Here is a 19734-nt window from a genome sequence, read left to right as displayed (position 1 = left end):
TTGTATAGTAATAGTATACCAAGGAAAATGATAATCCATTCTTATACGATATATACATTGACTCGGGAAGTATTTAAACATTTACCGTAGAAATCATATATATATATATATACATAATGGATACGTTATATAAAAAATTTACCGTAGAAACCATATATATATATATATATATATATATATATATATATATATAATGGATGCGTTATATAAAACATTTTGAAATTTCATTATCGCTGTAATGAGATCCAACTATCATAATTATACTGTATATTCTATGTATACATTTTAAAATCGGTTTCAAATTTTATTAATATATTCATAATAATAGTCAGGTTTCATTATTACTGTTTATAATGTTAATGAAATTTTTTAATGTTTCGTATAATACATATATATATTATATAATATATAATATATATAATTTATAAAAGGTTTCTACAAGTGTTTGAATACCTTCATGAGCCACTGAAAACAGAACAATAATCGTTTTCAACTATAATTCAATGGTAAAATGAGAAATTGTTAAAATTCAACGTTGTATGTATATCGGCCTTAATACATACAATATTGTCACGGTCGTATACACGGGTACCTTGTGACTGCGACCGTTGATAACATATAACGCTAAATTCACACAGCGGCGAAAATGTGTACTAAACGATTCGTTTCTTCGAGGATTCGTCTGCAAATGCCTATAGTGATCTTTCCGCATGGTCGCTCGACTTTATATTAGTTCTCACTGTTCGTTTTTATATCGGTGAGATTAGAAGAGCAAGGCGAAATCGAAAGAAATCCTTGACACTTGAGGACAGCGAGAAATTCGCGACAAAATGACGGGAGCAAGTGGCGCGAGCGTGGCCGGTAGTCCGCTGCCAAAATGGCAACTCGCTTTGGTTGTTGCAGCGCCGGTAGCGTTGGGCCTTGGTTACATATATTTTAAAAACTCTAAACCGTCATCAAAGCCTAGTCGCGGTAAATCGAAAAACAACTTGAAGAAAAATGGCACGGCATGCGCCGATAAACAAATATCAATCGACACAGAGAATCCACCAAAAAGTACCAATGATGCAGAGGTTAGGAACATTTTGATTATTAAATATTCATTTTTGTTTTATCAATAGATGGTCAATGTTTATGCGTTTATAGGGAATCTAAATGTGCAGAAATGTACATAATACAATGAATCATAAAATATGTAAAGTGCTTGATATTTAATAGGTAATAGGAAACAAATCTCTTTTAACTTCTGTTTCTTTAATTATGAAAATGTTTAGTTTTATAAAAATATGATTTTGCATAAATAGACTATTTACTATAGATTATTCATATTAATTTCTGATTTATTAAATCGCCCATAGTGAGTTAAGATGTTGAATGACTTATAAAGATAAATTATTATTATACGTCTTGTATACTAAATAAAGGTATATCATTGTAGACTCCATTGGAAAAAGCTCAGAAATTAAAAAATCTAGGGAATGAGCAATTCAAAGTAGGAAAATACGACGAGGCAATAAGTTACTACAATAGCGCAATTGAAACTTGTCCACAAGAGAATTCAGAAGCTATAGCTACTTTTTATCAGAATAGAGCAGCTGCCTATGAACAATTGGTAATTTATTATTCACAGATGTTATAATATTGACATCAGTGTTAGTTTAAATTACATATTACTAATGACATGTTACAGAAAAAATATAGTAGCGTGAAAGCAGATTGTACAAAAGCCTTAGAATTAAATCCAAGGTATGCAAAGGCATTACTGCGTCGAGCAAGAGCAATGGAATATTCCAATGAATTAGAATCAGCTCTAGAGGATGTCACTGCTGCTTGTATTTTGGAAAACTTTTCAAATCAAACTGCAATGATGATGGCAGATAGAGTTTTAAAACAATTAGGTAAATTGTGCATGTAATATGAGGTTATGGCATTTAACAGACTTAGGTAAAATATAAATAAAGATATAAATCTGAAATTTCTTTTAGGTAGACAACATGCAACAGAATATTTGGCAAACAAGAAATTAATTATGCCTAGTAAATATTTCATCAAAACATATATTATTACTTTCCACAAGGATCCTGTTTTTTCAATGCTTCAAGATACTGATTATAGTGATATATCACCGTAAATATTCATATTATTTTCAATTTTATCTTGCTAAATTATTAATAATTTATATAATTAAAATTTTATATGTTTGTATTTGGCGATTGTGTGTTGTGCTTTAGGGGTTTTGCTAAAGCTTTACAATGTGTAAAAGAACAAAAATATGAAGATATAATACCAATCTGTACTGAAGAAATCAACAGTTCTGATCCAAATACATTGCCACATAAAATGAAAGTATTACTCTTACGAGCTACATTTTACATGTTATTAGGACAACATGATGCTTCAATTGAAGATTTTGGAACAATTATAAACAATGAAAGTGTTTCAAAAGACATAAAAGTGAATGCCTTAATAAAGAGAGCTACCTTATTTATGCAATTAGAAAATCCAGACAAGAGTTTTTGTGATTTTGAAACTGCTGCTGGACTTGATCCTGAGTGTGGCGATGTTTATCATCATAGAGGACATGTATCAATTTTTATAATTTTCTATGAAATATTTAAAAAATTTGTTAAATATACATAATTAAGTGCAACAAATAAACAAAATTGCAAATATGACAGTACAACTGTTGCATCGTAATATGATAATTAAAAAAGATGTATTATTCGATTGTAGGTAAATTTAATTATGGAAAAGATAGATGAAGCCAGAGAAGATTTCAGAAAGGCTGTTGAATTCAATCCTGACTTTGGAGTAGGATATGTACAAAAATGTTACGCGGATTATCGTTATGGGATAGTAGAGAGAAGTAAAGAAGTAATAGAAGAAGCCATGAAAAATTTTGAAGCTGCCTTTGAGAAATTCCCAAATTGCTCAGAATGTTACACTCTCTATGCACAGGTATAAATAAGTATTCTAAATATTCCAAAATCACTACTAAATAATATACAAATTCACTATATCTTGCTGGATGTCTTATGGTGTAGATGTTAACGGAATTACAAGAATACCAGAAAGCAGACACTTACTTTGCTAAAGCAATTGAAAAAGATCCAATTAATGCTACAGTATATGTACATAGAGGTTTATTACAACTACAATGGCATGGTAATGTTGAGAAAGCTATAGAATATATTAACAAAGCATTGGAGATGGATGATAAGTGTGAATATGGATATGAAACTTTGGGAACGATTGAAGTTCAAAGGTAAATTGAGATTTAGAAATATATATCTCTTCTTTTGATAGATAAATGTAGATAGATAAGTAGCATGTAATAGCAACTTTTATATACTAATCTGAAACATAATTTCAATTTCTTAATAGAGGAAACGTAGAGGAAGCGATAAAACTATTTGACAAGGCCTTAACATTAGGTCGCACGGCTATGGAACTTACACATATATTCAGTTTGAGAAACGCCGCAAAAACACGGCTCACGATAAAAGAAAGATTAGGTTCTGATGTAATGTTGAATTTCCAGAATATTTAATAAGTTTTTATAAAACTATTCTGATTAAATTCGAAATTTCAAATTAGAAATATATGTGGTTACCAAAATTAAAGAATCAAGTTTCATATACGCAATATGAACATAATTTTGTACAGGGTTTTAATAGAAGTTCTGCAATAATAGAATCATTGATTGATTTTGCAACCATACACATGTGTATTCGTTCATTATTCGATTCATAAACCTACCCATTCTATGAAAATTTCAAGTATATAATAAGAATCGATCATGGTTATTTTGTAATTACTTTATTATAATATTTTTTGCCGATAGTTTCTACAAATAAGACTTTTGAAAGTTGCATTTATGAAATATTTAATTTGTTTTCATTATATCTAAGATACTACAAAAGATAAGACGCCTATTATTACTATAATCGCTAATTAAAAATTTTTGTAACAAAAATTTATATACCATTTGCGTTATTCGTGTGTTTCACGAATTTGTCGTAATTAATTGTGTTTAGATTACTTAAGTGTCCTAAAAATTCTTTGCTATATTTAGAAAAGTATATTTTATATATGTAAATGCTACTGCGAGCGCGCGCGCGCGAGAGAGAGAAGATAAAAAGCAATTGAAAACTTGCATAATTTAATAATAATTTATAATAGTTTAACAAATCTCATAATCATGATAAAAAAAAAAACTGTATTTTGTATTATTTTGTGTATAAAGCTTATAAAACATTTTTAATCAAGTCATGTATAATTTATATATAAAAATATTAATATGTTATATTATTTTCCAAATGTTATAAAGGTTATTTTATTCTAACCCAATTCCCAGTGCATTCTGATGTTTATAATTAATGATCATTAAATGTTACAAGAAATAAAGAAACATATTTTATTTCCTGATAATAGTGTAACAAAATAATATTCGCACAATCCAAAGCTGTTAATAAATATACATTAAGTAATAATAATTACGAAGTATGACAGTACATTTATATTGGAAAATTCTTCTATAAAAGAAGTTTAATATAACAGATACACTATTTCAATATGAAAAAACAAAATAACTTTGTACTTTCTAAATATGTACTTTTTCAAACCTCATAGAAAATCGAAGCAAGAGGATATCTTATGAGAAATGCTAATGAACTGCTAACAACCTGAAACATTAATAAATTTTTAACATATTAGAACTCAATGTGTAAATGGTAAATATACAAAGCATTTGCACTTCTGTGCAAATGAATAGATTAAATATGATATTTTCATATTTCCTGTAGAAAACTAAAAATATTTAAGAAACTATCAGAAACTATTTTGTTAAGCTTCAGGCATAAAATATTAATGTCTTACCTGAATTAGCAACAAAATCAATGTAAGTGTAGGTTCATTCATTGGGCCAGTATTAATAAGCACGAAATTGATTAGTGTCAAATTATTACAAGTAACAATACCTTGATCATCTTCTTGCCATTTTATTATATTTAGTTTCCTAAATATCCATGCTATGAATTTACCTATGAAAAAAATTCATTTAAATTTGTTAAATTAAACTCATATTAACATATATATATATATATATATATATATAAAACATATATTTTCATACCCACAGAGCCAATATCCTTTTTATTGAATACTGTAGTACTAATATCTAACTTATCAGTTTTTTTATTGTATCTGCAAATAAATTGTATATGTAATACTTCGTAAAAAATAATACAAAAGAATAGTTGATTTTTTGAGACCTACTTTGGCAATCTATGTCTAGGACATGGTATCAAATGAAATAATTGTGGTACACTATAAAGAAAGTTAATTATTTGTGGAATAAAAAATAATAAAGTTGTTTTACTGAAATGTCCAATTATACCAACAACAGCAAATGTCATTCCAGATAAATAGCAAAAAGTATCGCCCACAAATACTTGTGCTGGGTACCTTGAACAAAAAGATAAAATCTTTAAAAAATTAATTTTATTGTATATTGTCATATTATGTATTACAATTTATTATTAAACTAAAATAAAGATAAAAGATGGTAATCTCTTCTAGCAGACTAAAAGAAAAGAGTAAGAATAGGATTTTAAATAACATATATCTCTTTAAAGAAAGCAAAAAGATTAAAAAATTAAATAAAAAATAAATTCCATAAATAAATTATAGAAATTCTAAAATTATATATTTCCAAAGTACACTGAAATTCCTAAATATAAATTGAATTCAATACAATATATTATTATCATATCAATACAATATTATCATTTATTGTACATAAAATATTTATTTTCAAAAGACACAAAGAAATTAAAGAACTAATATTAAGTATCTAAAAATTATACAAAAAATTCTGCTTAAATATATTTGATCCAATTAATTTCTATATCTGATTTTCGTTCGTTATTCGTATTTCCGCGAATAATAAATCTTTCTGATTAATTAATTGATACTTGGAGACGCGTGCGCCTTGAGTAGAGTTACGACCGCGCTTGATACGTAAGTAAGGTAAAAGAGGTTGAGTAGAAGGAAGCATTCGGGCGTGGTTTTCCAACTGGTTACGCTCCTTTCGGCAGGCGGTCCAGGAATACTTCTTGTGGATGCTAATGGAACGGCGGGATATCTTTCAATAACAAATTCGGTCAGTCGGGGGAGGTGAAAATATGTGGCATTATGATGCGAACGATTGTACGATCAGTAAAATACAAAAAGTTGGCTAGGAAACGTTGTTCTATTTGTTGAAGAAGTTGTCAATGAATGATTGAGGCCATTTAAAATTAAATGGCACGCCGGGGAGCGGTGACATCTCGATTTAAACGTCACGACGCGAAGGCATTCACATCATTTGCGTCAGACTATATTGTGAGTTTCGTATACGAATTATGTATACCTTGTATCAAAAACCTCATTGAACATTATTTAGCGTTGTAATTAATAGCCGAAATTTATTAACATATGACAAAAATTGTGCTTTATATGTAAAAGAAATTTTTAAATAAAATCTGGCATATAAATAAATTTTTTACTCTTTTTATATTTTAAACATGATTTCTAAGTGCTAAATATCACTTGTTAAATATAAAAAAAAAAAGTGAACTATCATTGGTATACAATGTATCATCAAGTTAAAACTTCATTTCATAGACTTATACATACATTGACTGTATACATGCTTATGGATGGGCCTCTTTAGCAACGAAAATGTTATGATTAAAGTAAAATTCCTAGAAGGTGTAAAATGAAAAATTAACAAAATTAAAGCAAAGAATAGTGCCATGCAGCCCCGCCTAGATGGGAAACTGGCTTTACTATATACATTATTAGTTCTCCAAGTACTGATTGTTATGATTTATGTGGCTACAACTCCATCTTCTGAATTAACTATGTCTACAACTCATACCTCTGTTACATTCGTAAAATTCGAAGAACAACAGGTAAGATACAAGTTATTTTATATGTTATTTTTAAGTCTAACAAAAATTTTAAGCATATATTAAATTTCAGGAACCAAAAATTCAACTAACTATTCATAAAAAGTTTCCCATCTACCAGACAATCAATGAAGAAATAGTACTAAATGAGATCAAGACTTTCACTCTGTTTGAAATATACAATCATACAATATGTTGGAAACATGGAGTGGATGATCAAAAAATGAGAAGTAGTGAAGACCTCCAGAAATGTATTTGTATTCATGGGTGGCATGGCTCAGACTGTGGTCAACCAGAAGTTGTCTGGAGAGCAATCATGGCATCAAAGCAAAATGTTAATCTAAAGCATCGTAAAATAGCTAGACGTATTATTCATACATTTTTTCTACATGAACATAACTCAGCAATTGCAGAAGTGATAGTAGAAGAACTATACAATGTAGTGGATCTTTTTGTAATCTGTGATTTCAGTAATGCAGAGGATAATTTTCATCATAAGCTATTTAAAGGTTTATTACAACAGAAACAAAAGAAAATTTTATATATTAATATAGCAACAAAGATGCACAAACCATCGAGAATAGTATCTAAATACATTTGGGACAAGCTGAAGACTGTAGTACGAAATTTAAGGGATGATGATATTTATATAACGACTGAACCAGAACAAATATTAAACTCCAGGGCATTAATGTTCCTCAAAGTATATAATGGATGGCCACAACCTATTGGTTTTAGATTAAGATGGTCTGTTTATGGATTCTTCTGGCAACATCCACTTAAGACAACGATAACAGTTGGTGCGTGTACAATTGGATTAATGCGTGAAGCTTATCAATCAAATTCTATTATGTTAGAACAACTGGAAGGAGATTTGAGTGAAAGAGATAGCCTAGGCCTAGTAATAGGAGATTTAAATCATTATGGAGGATGGTACTGTTACCTATGTCAGGCACCTGCAAATATTATAACTAATTTGCATAATAAAGTTAAATCCAAAGAAATTCAAATAGAAAAAACTATCGATGTACCGTTCATTGAGGACCTAATAGGAAGTGGATTATGGTTAGATGGAAAAACTAATCTCTTAAGAGTCTCTAAATCTCAGGACCTCTATTTTGCGCCTGAAACAATACTTAATAATACATGGAAATACGACTGGCTAGTAGAAAATTTCTATGCTAAATTAGACTATTATTGACATATTGGTCACACCTGACTGTGATATTAACTCATACTCAATACTCAATGTAAACTATATAATATTGTACTGAATTTATATACCAAAATAATATGTTGAATGAATTGTGAATGTTAAATGATTTATATACATATAACTTATAAAGAAAACAGTTGTAATTACTTTTTCTTATTTGAATATCATTTCATATATTACTGAAGAATTTAATTTACACATTATTATTTACCTATTTTATATACAACTTACCAATTAAATTTTAGTAAACCCAGTGATGTTGCTATATATGGAAGCATGAAATACAATGAAAATTGATGTGCTTTCCACAGATCTCCTGATAGCTCTATTATATTAAACAAAAGAATGCTTATTGAAATTACTAAGCTCTGTCCAACTTCTAAACCATTTATACCAGCTAATATGTTTATAGCATTTGTGCAAAACACTGCTAGCATCCCCATATATAAATAATAAAATACCCAAAGATCCACTGAAAGACCAAACCACGGTCTTAAGGGTTTTGGCACAATAATTAATGTAGAATTAAAATTAATATAATACACCATTAAAAGTGGTAAGGAAGCAATAGTAGGTAATAATAATTTGTGCCTCCAACGTAGGTCTAAAACATCATCAGCAAACCCCAAAAGTAACATACAACAAATTGAGAGTAAAGCTGCCAAAAACTCCATAAACTGTAATTGAAATTTGATATATTATCATTTATTTAATTAAAATTAGTACTAAATTTTCCATATAAGACATGGGCATCCAATGAAAATTGTTTGTTGCATACCTCATTATGAGGGAAGTTTATGTCATTAAATATATAGTTTGTAAATGGTACAGGAATAAAAAGAAAGAGCGTTATAAGAAAAAGACATCCAGTGACAACACCTAAAGCTTCGGGCCTGTAAAAAAATTGACATGTGCAAATTACCTGTAGCGAAATTAGTGCCCATTAGAAGAAATGAAGAGGCTACTAAAAATTATACGACTAAGAAAAATTCACTCACACTTTTTCACCACTCTTCTTATTCATATCAATACCGTATAGGTTAGCTTTGACAAACATATCTTTTATCTTCGGTATTAAACGTATAGTTAAAAAGTACACAGTGGTCGACATCGCGAAATTTATTAAAATTGGGAAAATAAATTTCCAACTGTTGTCATCGTATATCACATTCAACATTTTGAAGATCGTACGAAAACAACATAAAACGAATCATATGTTTAAGCGAGTGATTGACGTGGCCTATTACTGATATTACCAATTATGTATTGTTCTTTTGTGTAGATAGTGTAAATACAGTAATACTTCTTTTAAAATAGTACACTAAAACTCGATGTGTTAAGGTATACATTTTTTCTTTTCAAATGTGAACATATCGAACGCTTAATATTCTCAGGAAAATTACATAGGTAGGGGAAAAAATTCGTTACAAAATTTAACTTCGAATCGGGAAATTTTCAATAACAATATACTAACAAGATATTTTTATTTGTTTTACCTATAATTCTGTTACATAATATTATTATATTTTTTTCGATATTTTACAGTAAAAACAGTACTTTCATTTTTGTATGTGACCGAAAATTCTTGCGTATTACATCAAATTTTATTAATGGTTAAGATTTAGCTTAAAAATTACACTTTATTCTTACTGTTTGTTTTTGGTGAAAATTTCCTTTGAATAAATATATATTCATCGTTAGTGCGTGTATTTTTCGCGTAATACGATTGAGGTAATTTTGATGTTGCAATATTGAAGTATTTGTTATACAAATATGACTAATTAATTTACATTCTTCTTTTCTGTTTTTGATTTTGATACAAATTATCAATTTTGATGTTTAATTGTAATTAAAAAGTCAGAAATAACATTTTTTCTTTCTTAAATGACTTTTAATATTACTTAACCTAGAACTGTCAAATATAAAGTATATCTTTCTTTGCAATGAAAAATAACATGAAAATAGCACGTTACAAATTATATATATAGAAATTTATATTATTAGTTGCTTATAAAATTTGTATTTATACTGTACATACACATTTTATACATCTTTTGTTAAGTTTTGTGTTATTTCAGTGCAGATTTAATCTTATATTTTTCTACAATTGATCATCTAATTTATACAGATGGATAGTGAAAAGCAAAAAGATGAGATTGTCGCGTTGGAAAGTATTTACAATTCAGAAGAGTTTTCATATCACAAGGAGAATGATCAATACCAATGTACTTTTACAATATTCATAAATCTTCCTGTAGATTATCAAGCAATATACAAGGATTGTAGGCAAGTGGATGAACCGGAACAAAAGATTAAAATATCTCATTTACCGCCATTAAAGCTTCATGTACTTCTACCAAAAAATTATCCTTCGGAGTTGCCACCTAAATTTACTTTATGCTCATCTTGGTTGCATCTTTCATTGTTAACTAAACTATGTAAAAAATTAGACAAGTTGTGGGAAGAAAGTAAAGAGCAAGAAATATTATTTACGTGGGTAGCCTTTCTGCATGATGAAACTTTGGAATTCTTGAATATACAAGACAATCTTAATATGAGTCCTGCTTATACACGTTATAAAGAAACTTTGGAAATAGCACATATCATTCATAAGAATAAAATAGATAATATAGACAAAGAATGTACAATTGAAGATGCAAAGAATACCATAAAGAAAAAAGTTAATGACAAGCAGTTAAGTAAGTTAGTAAGGAAATATCATGATAAAAGGGCTATATTAGATTGTCCTATTGGAAGAAACCCAATACAAACACTGATCGATTACAATGAGAAACGTAACCAAATTGAATTCAAGAAAAACTTCTATACTTGTAAGATTTGTTTTGTGGACAAATTAGGAGAGCATTGTACACAATTTTTCCCTTGTGGTCATGTATTTTGTAAAGATTGCATAGCTGGTTACCTAGAAATAAGAATCAAAGATGGAAATGTGCAAAATATTTATTGTCCAGAAGAAAAATGTTCCTCTGAAGCAACTCCTGCACAGGTGAATTTTTCTGTTCATTTCAAAGTCTGTTTCTATTCCTTTGATTATATTAATGTTTTCAGATAAAAGACTTAGTAAGTTCAGAATTATTTGCAAAGTATGATTCTATATTATTGAATGCCACATTAGATACTATGGGAGACATAGTATATTGTCCAAGACGTAATTGTCAGTATCCAGTTAGTCGCGAACCAAATGAACAAGTGGCAAATTGCCCAATCTGTCAATATGCATTTTGCGTTTATTGCAAAATGGTGTATCACGGCATAGAACCATGCAAAGTTTATTCAGGTATATTTTTGCAAAAAGTTACTTAATGTTTAAAATCACTAAATGATTGCTCATGATATGTAGTATTAAAAACATTAATATTTCAAATATATTTACTTTATTATATAGCTGAAATACATAAAGTGATAGCTGAATATCAAGAAGCTCCTGATGATAAGAAACAGCAAATGGAGCAACGTTATGGTAAAAAACAACTCCAAACTTTGGTAGAAAATGCTATGTCTGAGAATTGGATTAAAAGTAATAGCCAAAAATGCCCTAAATGTCAAGCTGCTATTGAGGTATTATCTGATAATAAACAATAATGTTATTTAATATACACATATGTAATACAGAATGATCTGCTTGCTATAAAGATGGTATTGCCTTTGAGTTAACTCAATGGGATCACTCTGTATAAAATAAATACATTGTATATATAGTGCAATTATTTCACAGAAATCAGATGGTTGCAACAAAATGGTGTGTTGGCGATGCAATACATATTTTTGTTGGTTATGCAACACTGTTCTCAATCGTAATAAGCCATACGAACATTTTCAAGATATGGATTCTAAGTGCTATAACATGTTATATTATGGAATGCCAATTGAAGATAACGATGACGAAGGAGATGGTGACGACGAAATAGGAGATGACGTATATATGTGGCATAATTTCCAACTGTATCCAAATTATGAATCAGAAGATGAAGATTTTTATGAGGACATTGTAATATAAAATGAAAATAAAACATGAACATACACGTTCAGACAATTAGTAGCCATTATTGCTTCGTAAATTATTAATTCGCGAATGAATGTTTAATTATGAATGTTTAAGCTGTAGACAATACATAAAAAGTTGCAAAATTTTGTTTATATAAATATCACCTGTTTTCCGCATATTGATATATAAACGTGTTTGTACGAAAGAACGTAAATTATGTATATTTTTACCGATTTATTATTTAAATATCAATTAAACAGGGAATTATTATTTCAGAATTTTATAAAAATTTTTGTATAAAATATTAATATGTATATCTAAATTACGTGGGAAAGAAGTTACAAAGATTATAAACAATATTTACGAATGTATAAATAAAAAAAGACAATTATTCAACATAAAAAGGTCTAGGATTTTTTAATATAAGGACACACCGTTGCTGAAGACAATCTGTCTCTTTATTACCAAAAAAAAAAAGATATCAAAACAGTTGTAAATACTCGAGCTATTTAGTATTCTTCGGCACCTTCTCCTTCACCTTCGGCGGAATCCATGCCAACTTCCTCGTAGTCTTTCTCAAGAGCTGCAAGATCTTCACGAGCTTCGGAAAATTCACCTTCTTCCATACCTTCGCCGACATACCAATGAACGAATGCACGTTTAGCGTACATAAGGTCGAATTTATGGTCAAGACGGGCCCAGGCTTCTGCGATAGCAGTCGTGTTTGACAACATGCAAACGGCTCGCTGTACCTTGGCAAGATCACCACCAGGAACCACAGTTGGAGGCTGGTAGTTGATACCAACTTTGAATCCAGTTGGACACCAATCGACAAATTGAATAGTACGTTTTGTTTTAATGGTGGCAATCGCAGCATTTACATCTTTGGGTACGACATCGCCTCTGTATAACATACAGCAGGCCATATATTTTCCGTGGCGAGGATCGCATTTCACCATCTGATTGGCTGGCTCGAAACACGCGTTTGTAATCTCTGATACAGAGAGCTGTTCGTGATATGCCTTCTCTGCGGAGATGACAGGTGCGTACGTTACCAAAGGGAAATGAATCCTGGGATAAGGTACTAAATTTGTTTGAAATTCAGTCAAATCAACGTTCAGTGCACCGTCGAATCGCAGAGAAGCTGTGATGGAGGATACAATTTGGCCGATCAGTCGATTTAAATTAGTGTAAGTAGGTCTTTCAATGTCTAAGTTACGGCGACAAATATCGTAGATGGCTTCATTGTCAACCATAAATGCGCAGTCGGAATGTTCAAGAGTGGTATGCGTGGTCAGAATTGAATTGTATGGCTCAACGACTGCAGTGGAGACTTGTGGAGCGGGATAGATTGCGAATTCCAGCTTCGATTTTTTGCCATAGTCTACAGAAAGTCGTTCCATCAAGAGAGAGGTGAATCCAGAACCAGTGCCACCTCCAAAGGAGTGGAAAATAAGAAATCCTTGAAGACCAGTACATTGATCAGCCAATTTACGAATTCTGTCTAAGACAAGGTCTACAATTTCTTTCCCAATAGTATAGTGACCACGAGCGTAGTTATTGGCTGCATCTTCCTTGCCAGTGATCAGTTGTTCTGGATGAAACAGCTGACGGTAGGTACCAGTACGTACTTCATCTGAAATAAGAAAATCAATTTGGTTACAAATTTATATAAACAACTACATCTTATAATGTAACAGAACTAGGGGATATTAACCAACTACTGTGGGTTCCAAGTCAATGAAGACTGCTCTTGGTACATGTTTCCCTGCACCAGTTTCACTGAAGAAGGTGTTGAAACTGTCATCACCCCCACCAATGGTTTTGTCAGATGGCATTTGGCCATCAGGCTGGATGCCATGCTCCAGACAATACAATTCCCAGCAGGCATTACCAATCTGGACACCAGCTTGTCCAACATGAACTGAGATACATTCACGCTAAAATAAAGATACAAAATACATTTATAAATTACAGAAATAACTAAATATTCCATATTTAACAAGCCCCATACTTAAATTTTTAATAATAATGAATATCAATTTTCTTCAGAATGATAAATTAACATGTCAATGCTCAAAGTTCAATGAACTTAACTGTTAAAATAAAAAAAAAGGATCATTGTAATTCGAATCATTATAAAAATAAATTGTTTAAATAGATATATAAAACATGAAAAAACGAATATATACAATAAAAAGTTAAGATATTAAATAAAGAATAATCGAAATAAAAAGAGATTCCAAAAATACGTTAACTCAGCATAAAGCCGGAAGCCGGCCGGCATTTAACCGTTACAAGATGGCTACTTTCTTTCCAGTAGTGTATCATTATCTTTTCACCTTTCTTTAACATTCTTTAAAATATAAAAAGGAAATTAAAACTTACCATTTTGTAGTGTAAAGTCTTTCAAAATTCTTCAAAGAAAGAAATAGAAATAGACGTAAGACGTCGATAGTTGGCTCAAGCAAGTAATGGAGCTTTCGCTAACAACTACGGCACCTCCGCCCAAAAATCGGAATGCATCACCGGCTCCTAGCACGGGTATTTATACCTTCGGTAGGCAACTTCGTCACTGTATGCTGATTGGTCGTCGGTGGCCTCATTCCCTTTCGTGATTGGTCTTTTTTCGACCGCAGTACCCACGGCAACTGAACACACAGTCCTTATACGGAAAATATAGTCCCTCGTATTAACGATATAATTGCTTGTTTCTCTGATATTAGACAATATGTTTATTTATTACGTTAGATTAAATGAACAATAATAAAAATTAATTTTTAGCCAAAGCATCTGAACAAACTTTAGGAAAATGAGGATAATTTTTATAGAAAAATGTAGTTGCGATGCGCGACAGTTTCTTCCATATTTGGATTTTGCATTTTTATTGGTGACTCATGTAACTCGTGTAACCCTTGTAACAAAATGTAATGCATTTTTATTCCGAAATGTCGCAAATCTAAAAACATTATTTCAGAGATAATAGATTAAAGATTACTAAAAAATTATTGCTTCTCATGATACATAAATAATGTTAAGTAATGTTTCATGTTAAATAATATAACATAAATAAATAAATATACATATATATATACGTATGTGTTATGAATAATTTAAACATTTGTTGATTTTTTTATTATTTCCCATTACATTTAGCATCTGCTTGGGACGGTAATTTAATTTGCATATTAATATAAAATATAAGGATTTTAAAGTGTAAATTATAAAATGAATAATAATTTTTTATTAAACTGTACATTTGTTTATATTTTCTTATCTTTTTCTGTATGAAGTTTATAATTGTGTATATTATAGTAAATATGCAATATATGTACCTTCAAAAGTATATTTAAATATTTTAATTCACAGAAACAATTGATATTTAATATTTCGTTACAATATTATAATACATAATGTCATAAAATATATTGAAATGTAGCATGTGCATTAAAAAGGACATAGAACCTTTCGAGTTGGCGAGGTGTATGGGATCTTATAATATGTATTTGTATTATGTACACCCATATTAGGTATTGATCTTGTCTCCGTATACCGGGTGTTCTACAAATATGAACATAACTGAATTTTCCTAAAAATATATTAAAACTGCTACATTGCACATTCCAGGAAAACAGTTTGTTCTTATAATCGGGAAATAAAAAATAGCACCAAAATTAATATACTGAAATATTAATAACAATAAAAAATAATAAAACTGAGAATAATATAATGTAAAAATATTCAAACATCTGATTTAACGTTGAGTTTTAAACAAAATTTGCGAATGTATACTGTAATTTACTAGCAACTATTTAAATCATTAAGCAGACACGTTAATTTGTTATAAGAAAGATAACATAAGACTAAAGTAAGGAATGCATCCAAGATCGACATGTAAACTTCGGTAGATTGATTATACGATGAATTGTAGTTGATCTACTTCCTGCCCACAAGCATAGACCGTATCCGCTCTCTATTCTTGATTCTGCGATCTCACCTTACTGTGGTTTCTGACCTCTTTACAGTTTTGTATCTCTTTTGGTCTTGTGAAATCTTTCAATCGTAAAATCATACAAGAAACGCAACTCGAATGATAATAAAACAATTCACTCGAATATATTTTCTTTATTTCATTTGATATAGCGAGGTTATCTCTAAAATGGATAGAATCATGTCTATCACTATAATTTTTTGCATATGTATATTATCAATTCTCAATAGAAACAAATAGAATAAATTACAGATTCCGCCTTTATTAGCCAAACTCTTTATTACTAATTTTAGCTCTACTAATTCTTGGCCATATATATCGATGATTAGATTATTGAGAATGAAATCATGAATTTCCTTTCACAGCCTACACATATTTCAGTATTAAAGAATAAGAAGCGGTACAAGTATTTTCCATCTTATGATTGAATACTATGGTAGACAGCTGCTCCTAGGATGCACATTTTAATATAGTGCTTGTTAATTTTAACTTTGTAAAGCAGTACTTGCGTTTATGCCTTTATGTTTCTCTATCATAGATTTCTTTATGTATTTCATACGTAAAATTTTGCAGAGTTGTTATAGAGACTAAATATAATTTCTAAGTTCATCGTTCTAATTTGTAAAGGGTAGAGTAAATTTATTGATATTTTTCTGTCTAAGATCAATATCTTAATTTACGTGATACGAAATTCTATTTGTACTATATACTGTCTATGGTGTAATTTAACTTTAAATATAAAGTCATTAAATTGATAAAGGTCGAATCATTTAATAAGAGGATACTGGTAAAGTTTTGAATTTCTAGATGGCGCTTTCATCACTTACACGTTGCTAGGCAATGTTTTTAAAATAAACATTGAATTGTGATGAAAGGAATATAAATGAATGAAATAATAAAAATATATCAATTATATTGATAGTTTTGCAACAAATTTCTATATATATATATATATATATATATATTTACAGTAATTAATTAAGACATTATTGTTTTAAATATGTTCAAGAAGGATATCGATTTCATTAAGGAATATGCACAACATACAGAAGATAGAAAAGAACAAGATTTAAGTCTTTGTTATGCATATCCTATTATGAATAAAGTTTCAGAAATCAATGTTCTTACTAATGATACTAAAAATCTGCGAAAATTATGTCAAGAAACTACATTAGTTGAGGATGGATTATATTCTTCTAATCATCCATTCGTTTACAGTGATATTAAACTTTCTGAACTTAGTAACATGAAAGTTTTACAATACGAATCAAAACGAAAATTCTCTGGCAAATTGTTAGAAATTGTAATTCGTGAAGTAAACATTAATACCAATCAATCAAATTCTATAGAAATCACATCTGTTTATCTGTTATTCAAAAAGAAAATTATATGTAAGGTAAATAGTCCCTTTAATAGAAAGATGCATAAATTGTTAATAAAGAGTTCAGAATGTAATAATCTTTCTACACAAGTACACACTAAAAGCGGTCAATCTAGCATCTTACCATTGCCATTGCCAAAACGCAACATTGAGAATCATACAGCAGAAATAGATTTTGCAATAAGTGACAATTTTGGTAGAATACACGCTGGAACCGTCACTTGTACAATTACTTTAAGTAGTTATGGTGAAAATGAACAAGAGTCATATGCATCTCATTTTTATAAATTAAGTAATGATCCAAATGATCCACAAAATCATTTGTCTTTACTCAAGCCATCGAAAAGTATTCATAAAAAACAAGTGAAATACTTTTTACTGGAAGACCCAGCATTAACTTTTGGCAGAAATTCAGAATTTATCACACCTAAGAAAAGTCAAACAGAGGAAACAAAATCTCCAGACATAGTCATAACAGAACAACCTGCATTTTCTTTGCTCAATATATCATTCAGGAACTTATTCCAAGTTAAACACCCACTAGAATCATCATCTGGTACCCGTAGACATCATACAATAGGAAAAACAATTTTGTCTGTAACTATTTTGCGAGGAATAGAAATACCAATTAGAGAAGAGTCTGCATTAGTTCAACCATTTGTAGAAGTTGAATGGGGTAACACGGCACACACAACAGCCATAGCAGAAGGTTCAGCACCTATATGGCACCAAACAATGTACTTTGAGTTACCAAGACAAAATGAAGAGAATTGTATAAAGATTCGCCTGTTTGATCAGCATCCTGTTTGGGGTCAACAGTGGATAGGTGAAGCCAGAATTCCTCTTGAACATCACAGAAATTATCAAGAACTTGAGCGATGGATTACATTATCTCCATTATTTAGCCCAAATTTGTTATTTGGATACATACAAGCTAGTCCTGGTCAATCATGTACTCGTATTTACGTTCTGATGAAAATGGATCATTCAAGTACTCCTAAGTCGGTTGAAAGTACTACTATAAATACATTATTGAAAGGAATTCAACGATGTCTCGTTACATCATATAAAATTGACGGCGTCGAAAATCCGAAAGATGCTGCAAGATTAGTGATGCTTATACCATCGTTACCTAATCATTATGGGCCGATCACCCCACGTCAAACATTGAACATACGTAAAGTGGATCACTATGGAAGAGCAATTCTACTTGCAGTATTATTACAAGGTTTCAATCTGCAGACATACGTTTTATTAGGTGTGTAGTAATCGTACTTAGACTATTATGCTTTTAATTGTAAACAAAAAAAATGTATTAATGATTTTTATATTAATATAACAGGTTCTTCTCAAATAAGTAAATGGACGTCATTTGTTTTAAGCATCAATGAAAACGGAATATATACGCTATGGGATGCAGAAGTTGGAAAATGCTATAAATTAGATGATACCCATTGTCCTTTAATGAAGGTGTCTCGATTAATTAATCATTCTGGCGTTAGTATCAGTGTTGTTACACATCAATTTATTTAAAATAATATTAATTTTTTTTAATTATTACGAATAACATATTTTTTAGATATGGGAAAATTTGCAAAAATCTATTTTGGCCCATAATCTCAAGTACGACGTGAAATTAAGCAAAGAATGGCGATTCATTGATATTACGACGTCAACTAAAAATGATCATACTGTGCAAGTATTAGACTTAAGTATTACAGAGGAAGAACTAAGGCAAATTAAGAAGACCGCTATGGATTTAGAGCAGGCCTTAAAAGATAAGTTAGCTCATTGGCGTAGCACAATTGGTCTAACGACGATCTTTAATCGACATGCAATAACTATCTTACGAAATTTTATTTCTAAAATAGAACCTTCTTCAGAAGTACAATTAGATAAAAGGGATTTGAAACAATTATACAGAGCTTACCACGTTCATGGTTTTATTTTAAACAAACGTGAATGCAGCATCGATGATTTGAGCGAGTATTTACATGCGACGAAGATTTATAATATTAATGATCCAGTTGAATTTGCTGTGGTATGTCAGATACAGCCTTACATCGGTAAAATTTCTTCGATTTGGCTGGCTGTTATAATCCTTAAAAGTCGTGATTAGTTGTCTGCACCAATTAATATTAATTTCTATATTAAGTGACATATTAATTAGAATTTAGTATTTAGTAT

General features: G+C 30.0%; 6 protein-coding genes across 8 annotated transcripts; 4 read left to right on the top strand and 2 right to left on the bottom strand.

Annotated features, from left to right (window-relative positions):
* Positions 1 to 636: 636 nt before the first annotated feature.
* Tom70 (translocase of outer membrane 70) lies at positions 637 to 4311 on the top strand. The gene is made up of 8 exons (XM_069132193.1): positions 637 to 1073; positions 1439 to 1612; positions 1691 to 1898; positions 1986 to 2127; positions 2232 to 2583; positions 2734 to 2958; positions 3045 to 3265; positions 3385 to 4311. Exons 1-8 carry the CDS (start codon positions 831 to 833, stop codon positions 3548 to 3550), a joined length of 1731 nt encoding a protein of 576 aa, XP_068988294.1. The 5' UTR covers positions 637 to 830; the 3' UTR covers positions 3551 to 4311.
* Positions 4312 to 4420: 109 nt separating this feature from the next.
* Alg7 (Alg7 dolichyl-phosphate N-acetylglucosaminephosphotransferase) lies at positions 4421 to 9346 on the bottom strand. 2 transcript variants are annotated; one of them, XM_069132199.1, is made up of 7 exons: positions 9168 to 9346; positions 8948 to 9062; positions 8401 to 8846; positions 5278 to 5466; positions 5135 to 5205; positions 4879 to 5042; positions 4421 to 4685 (listed from the first exon to the last, which is right to left on the bottom strand). In XM_069132199.1, the coding sequence occupies exons 1-7, from the start codon at positions 9344 to 9346 to the stop codon at positions 4620 to 4622; spliced, it is 1230 nt and encodes a 409-aa protein (XP_068988300.1). In that variant the 3' UTR covers positions 4421 to 4619. The 2 variants fall into 2 exon arrangements, with proteins under 2 accessions (XP_068988300.1, XP_068988301.1); XM_069132200.1 differs by lacking the exon at positions 4421 to 4685 and having other exon boundaries at positions 4899 to 5042; positions 5139 to 5205.
* Positions 6031 to 8327, top strand: Mgat3 (beta-1,4-mannosyl-glycoprotein 4-beta-N-acetylglucosaminyltransferase). The gene is made up of 3 exons (XM_069132198.1): positions 6031 to 6384; positions 6667 to 6956; positions 7027 to 8327. Exons 2-3 carry the CDS (start codon positions 6798 to 6800, stop codon positions 8152 to 8154), a joined length of 1287 nt encoding a protein of 428 aa, XP_068988299.1. The 5' UTR covers positions 6031 to 6384; positions 6667 to 6797; the 3' UTR covers positions 8155 to 8327.
* A 90-nt stretch (positions 9347 to 9436) lies between the features above and the next one.
* On the top strand, positions 9437 to 12223 carry LOC138189899 (E3 ubiquitin-protein ligase RNF14). 2 transcript variants are annotated; one of them, XM_069132194.1, is made up of 5 exons: positions 9437 to 9576; positions 10298 to 11176; positions 11239 to 11467; positions 11576 to 11748; positions 11906 to 12223. In XM_069132194.1, exons 2-5 carry the CDS (start codon positions 10298 to 10300, stop codon positions 12185 to 12187), a joined length of 1563 nt encoding a protein of 520 aa, XP_068988295.1. In that variant the 5' UTR covers positions 9437 to 9576; the 3' UTR covers positions 12188 to 12223. The 2 variants fall into 2 exon arrangements, with proteins under 2 accessions (XP_068988295.1, XP_068988296.1); XM_069132195.1 differs by lacking the exon at positions 9437 to 9576 and adding an exon at positions 9743 to 9900.
* A 388-nt stretch (positions 12224 to 12611) lies between these two features.
* On the bottom strand, positions 12612 to 14720 carry LOC138189900 (tubulin alpha-1 chain). The gene is made up of 3 exons (XM_069132197.1): positions 14564 to 14720; positions 13893 to 14115; positions 12612 to 13811 (listed from the first exon to the last, which is right to left on the bottom strand). The coding sequence occupies exons 1-3, from the start codon at positions 14564 to 14566 to the stop codon at positions 12685 to 12687; spliced, it is 1353 nt and encodes a 450-aa protein (XP_068988298.1). The 5' UTR covers positions 14567 to 14720; the 3' UTR covers positions 12612 to 12684.
* Positions 14721 to 16955: 2235 nt separating this feature from the next.
* On the top strand, positions 16956 to 19696 carry LOC138188682 (coiled-coil and C2 domain-containing protein 2A). Its single transcript, XM_069130677.1, has 3 exons — positions 16956 to 18805; positions 18890 to 19044; positions 19127 to 19696. Exons 1-3 carry the CDS (start codon positions 17167 to 17169, stop codon positions 19664 to 19666), a joined length of 2334 nt encoding a protein of 777 aa, XP_068986778.1. The 5' UTR covers positions 16956 to 17166; the 3' UTR covers positions 19667 to 19696.
* The last annotated feature ends 38 nt before the right edge of the window (positions 19697 to 19734 follow it).

This window comes from Bombus flavifrons, chromosome 2 (genome assembly GCF_040668555.2).
Source record: "Bombus flavifrons isolate JBK064 chromosome 2, iyBomFlav1_principal, whole genome shotgun sequence".
Classification (NCBI taxonomy): Eukaryota; Metazoa; Arthropoda; class Insecta; order Hymenoptera; family Apidae; genus Bombus; species Bombus flavifrons.
Note: the sequence above shows the minus strand (reverse complement) of the source record. Positions and strands in the feature narration are given on the sequence as shown.

What these genes read in the sequence shown, in the direction of transcription:
- Tom70 (XM_069132193.1), top strand. Translation starts at nt 831, where the DNA reads ATGACGGGAGCAAGTGGCGCGAGCGTGGCCGGTAGTCCGCTGCCAAAA. An exon ending in TTTATCATCATAGAGGACAT is followed by an intron (nt 2,584 to 2,733) that starts GTATCAATTTTT and finishes ATTCGATTGTAG; the next exon opens with GTAAATTTAATTATGGAAAA. An exon ending in GGAACGATTGAAGTTCAAAG is followed by an intron (nt 3,266 to 3,384) that starts GTAAATTGAGAT and finishes ATTTCTTAATAG; the next exon opens with AGGAAACGTAGAGGAAGCGA.
- LOC138188682 (XM_069130677.1), top strand. Translation starts at nt 17,167, where the DNA reads ATGTTCAAGAAGGATATCGATTTCATTAAGGAATATGCACAACATACA. An exon ending in GCAGACATACGTTTTATTAG is followed by an intron (nt 18,806 to 18,889) that starts GTGTGTAGTAAT and finishes TTAATATAACAG; the next exon opens with GTTCTTCTCAAATAAGTAAA. An exon ending in GATTAATTAATCATTCTGGC is followed by an intron (nt 19,045 to 19,126) that starts GTTAGTATCAGT and finishes CATATTTTTTAG; the next exon opens with ATATGGGAAAATTTGCAAAA.
- Mgat3 (XM_069132198.1), top strand. Translation starts at nt 6,798, where the DNA reads ATGCAGCCCCGCCTAGATGGGAAACTGGCTTTACTATATACATTATTA. An exon ending in TAAAATTCGAAGAACAACAG is followed by an intron (nt 6,957 to 7,026) that starts GTAAGATACAAG and finishes ATTAAATTTCAG; the next exon opens with GAACCAAAAATTCAACTAAC.
- LOC138189899 (XM_069132194.1), top strand. Translation starts at nt 10,298, where the DNA reads ATGGATAGTGAAAAGCAAAAAGATGAGATTGTCGCGTTGGAAAGTATT. An exon ending in ACCATGCAAAGTTTATTCAG is followed by an intron (nt 11,468 to 11,575) that starts GTATATTTTTGC and finishes TTTATTATATAG; the next exon opens with CTGAAATACATAAAGTGATA. An exon ending in AATGTCAAGCTGCTATTGAG is followed by an intron (nt 11,749 to 11,905) that starts GTATTATCTGAT and finishes ATTATTTCACAG; the next exon opens with AAATCAGATGGTTGCAACAA.
- LOC138189900 (XM_069132197.1), bottom strand. An exon ending in CTTGGAACCCACAGTAGTTG is followed by an intron (nt 13,812 to 13,892) that starts GTTAATATCCCC and finishes TTCTTATTTCAG; the next exon opens with ATGAAGTACGTACTGGTACC.
- Alg7 (XM_069132199.1), bottom strand. Translation starts at nt 9,346, where the DNA reads ATGTTGAATGTGATATACGATGACAACAGTTGGAAATTTATTTTCCCA. An exon ending in AAGAAGAGTGGTGAAAAAGT is followed by an intron (nt 9,063 to 9,167) that starts GTGAGTGAATTT and finishes ATTTTTTTACAG; the next exon opens with GCCCGAAGCTTTAGGTGTTG. An exon ending in CCTAGACATAGATTGCCAAA is followed by an intron (nt 5,206 to 5,277) that starts GTAGGTCTCAAA and finishes ATTTATTTGCAG; the next exon opens with ATACAATAAAAAAACTGATA.